The sequence below is a fragment of the Nicotiana tabacum genome, chromosome 18 (assembly GCF_000715075.1).
Source record: "Nicotiana tabacum cultivar K326 chromosome 18, ASM71507v2, whole genome shotgun sequence".
Taxonomy (NCBI): domain Eukaryota; kingdom Viridiplantae; phylum Streptophyta; class Magnoliopsida; order Solanales; family Solanaceae; genus Nicotiana; species Nicotiana tabacum.
In genome coordinates, this window is record NC_134097.1 from 79,109,448 (window position 1) to 79,112,760 (window position 3,313).

The following is a 3,313-nucleotide window of genomic DNA, read 5'->3' on the forward strand; positions in this document are numbered from 1 at the left end:
TATTGAATGTTGTATTGAGTATCCTCCTTACAAAATGACAAGGGCCCCCTTTATATACCAGGGGGAATTTCAATATAGTACAAATGCATTTATTACAAAGATATATGACTGGTACCATGGGCGAAGCCACACTTTGCCTAGGGTGGTCAATTGACTACCCTTTGTCGGAAAATTACATTGAGTATATTGGTAAAATATTAGGTTTTAGAGGTACATAACATATATTGAACACCCTTTGTCGGAAAATTTTTTTACTTATTTCAAATTTGAACACCCTTGAGGAAATTACTGGCTTCGCCATTGGCTGATACATCCATTTAATGCAACGGTACGGGCTTGAACTAGCCTAATTGACTTGGTCAGCTTTAGTCACGTGTCTTGGGAATCTCCCACTTGTTCATCATGGCCACCGATTTACACTACCTCGAGGTCGATCATTGAGAACCCTCGGGGTCTAACCCCGAGCTGAGCCTCGAGCCCTTTGGGGGCGGTCTTACGAAGTGCCATAACGATCATAAAATCGGGCTCTCTGATTTTTACCGTATACAATAGTATTTTGATATGTTTTATATTGCAAAGTTAATAAGTTTGATTAATAGATACTACATATGATACAGTAAATATTCTTCTTCACTGCAGTGTATAGAAATTAATCTCGTGAAGATAAGACTAAACATAAACATTCGGTAATTTTCAGAATCCATGTTAAAATCATACTTACCTTGATTTTTTGCATTCCTTATTTTTTGGAAAAGAATTATTTACTTTATCTAAGCAGACCCAAGATGATAATGAACTTACCCGCTGATTTGACATTCTCTTCCACCAAAATGTTGTGACACATTTTCGATTAATAACTAATGGAGGCATAAAAATGCAAAATTCCTTAAAGACATTATCACCCTTAAAGAGGGGGGAGTGGGGCAAGATTTAGAAAGAAATCGCATTTTTAGTTAAACAATAGAGAAACAAGTTCTCATTATAAGGTAATTACAAACATTTGAATAAAAAAAGATCCACCCGCTCAAGAAATTAATGGACACAGCAATTATATAAAGTAGTTAAAAACATTTCTATTTCTTAGGTGCAAGCCTAGACTTAATCTTCTCAACTTCTTTAGTACCAACTTGGAAAGTCTTGGTCAAGACATCATCTGGCACAGTTGGTGAAGCAGCAAACAAAGTGGCTGCTATTGACTGAGTGCCTGGAAACTGGCTATTGAAAGCAGAAATAACAGCTGCTGGGAGTTTGCCATTATTCTTTTGAAAATGGACAAGTCCTTTAGGAAAAACAAAAACTTCACCCTTTGTAATGTGCTTTGAAATTAGTACATTCGCAGTAGTAATGAATCCAACATCCAATTCACCTTCCAAAACGAAGATCATTTCAGTGGCACGAGGGTGAGTATGGGGTGGGTTAATTCCACCAGGGGCATAGTCAATTCGAGAAAGGGATACGCCGAGTGTGTTAAGGCCAGGGACTTTTATGACATTAGCTCCAGTGACTGAAGAACCCATTGTGTTGTTAGTATTTCCTAGCTTGGATATGGCCATTGATGAGAAATCAGCAGCCGTGAAATTCTTCTTACAAGAAAATCCATTCACGCTCACGCCTGTATATTCAAAATATATGCATAAGAATTGAAGCAATAGTTAATGTAGTCTTTTAGTACAGGGTGTTCAAATGTGCAATGTGTTCAATATGCTAAAAGTTAATGTAGTCTTTTATTGACATGTGATTAAATTGTTTGGATGGTGAAACAAATTTGATGGTCTTGCCATTCATGCATTGATATATATTCTTCAACCAATGTAACAACATTAAGAAGTTAACCAGAAAAGAGATGTAACCCAAGAAAAAGAAAGCATTAATTTCCCAAGTGAAAAAAGAATGAAGAAAATTTGCGTTGTTAATCCCTCAAATATCAAAAAAAAATATTTTGGTTCTTATGATATCTGGTTAAATACATTTAAAATTCGATTAATTAAGATGTGCATATTTGATCCCTCTGCTTGCGAATCTTAAGAAAATTTAACGAATTATTTGTCATTACTTCACATAGAAGTTTGTATTGTTACTTCTTATATGGGTAATATACTTCTAAAAATATCCAAATGTAAAATATTTTTCCTATATAAAGGGACCATTTTTAGTAATTGAAAGTTGAATGTGCTTAATCATACATTAGAAGAAGCAAAATTAGAATATATCAATAACTAAGGGACCAAAAATGCTATTTTTCCAAAAAGAAACAAAGGAATTTAAGTGTTGAAGCGTTAATAAGGTCTGGTAGTAATGGCTTCACGTGGTATATTTGCTTACAAGACACTTGCAAAAGTATAGTTGGTGGCAGTGCATCTTATTTTAAGTTCGTATTAAAAAAATGACCCCTTTTCATATTTGAAAACAATTTATATTTATGCAATCATTTATAGCAAACAAAATATATGTGCCTCAATTTACTCCACAAATTCAAAAAAAAAAAAATTTTCTTAAATTCTGTGCTCAGTCAGATAAATTCACATAAATTATAACAGTTGGAAAGAATGAAATAATAAAAGAGAAAGTCATTGCTAGTAGTAACGACTTGTCACGATCCATTAGTTCATATAGAATCTATATCCTAGCTGTATCAAAAAACATTCTTTTAGCTAAGGAGTATCACGTAAGCAAGAGAAGAAAGAACATGTAGCAAGGATAAACGTCTATGTCAAGTTGAAGATATACACAAACAAAAATAGAAAGAAAGCCCAAGTAAATATTAATTATAAAACCAAAAACCCCAACCTTGAAGCAGAACATACTAACGAAAGGTAGAAAATGGTAGGGTTCCAATTACATACTTGAGTTGAGATCAGCAACGCAGACATCTTGGAGCAAGTCTGGATCTCCACACACTTTGCTAAAGCTAATGGCTAAAACAGCTACAGCCATAGACATCATTATTAGCAGCTTTCTAAATACAGCCATAGTTGAAGAAATAAACAATTATTGACAGCCAAAAAAGGAAGCAATCAAAGAGGGAAAAAGAGACAGAAAGATAGGAAGTGGTTAATCAATAGAGGAAATTTGCGTACTTTTCTTGTTTGGACAATGAAGAGAGGCTTTATTTATTTATAGGGAGCCCGGGGGTTGGGGGGGGGGGGGGGACAAAGATGAAAATCTATAATTAGGTGGCAAGTGACGTGGAGTTGGGGTGTTTGATACTTACTTTGACAAAAGTAGGAAATGGAGTATACCCTTATCTCTTCGACCCAAAGCGAAGGGATGGGTCCAACAACAGAGGACGATATTCTGCCTATATTTTGCTCCT

At 34.9% G+C, this 3,313-nt stretch overlaps 1 protein-coding gene across 1 annotated transcript; it reads right to left on the bottom strand.

Annotated features, from left to right (window-relative positions):
• Positions 1 to 929: 929 nt before the first annotated feature.
• LOC107780885 (nectarin-1) lies at positions 930 to 3,103 on the bottom strand. Its single transcript, XM_016601497.2, has 2 exons — positions 2,844 to 3,103; positions 930 to 1,612 (listed from the first exon to the last, which is right to left on the bottom strand). Exons 1-2 carry the CDS (start codon positions 2,968 to 2,970, stop codon positions 1,074 to 1,076), a joined length of 666 nt encoding a protein of 221 aa, XP_016456983.1. The 5' UTR covers positions 2,971 to 3,103; the 3' UTR covers positions 930 to 1,073.
• Positions 3,104 to 3,313: the final 210 nt, after the last annotated feature.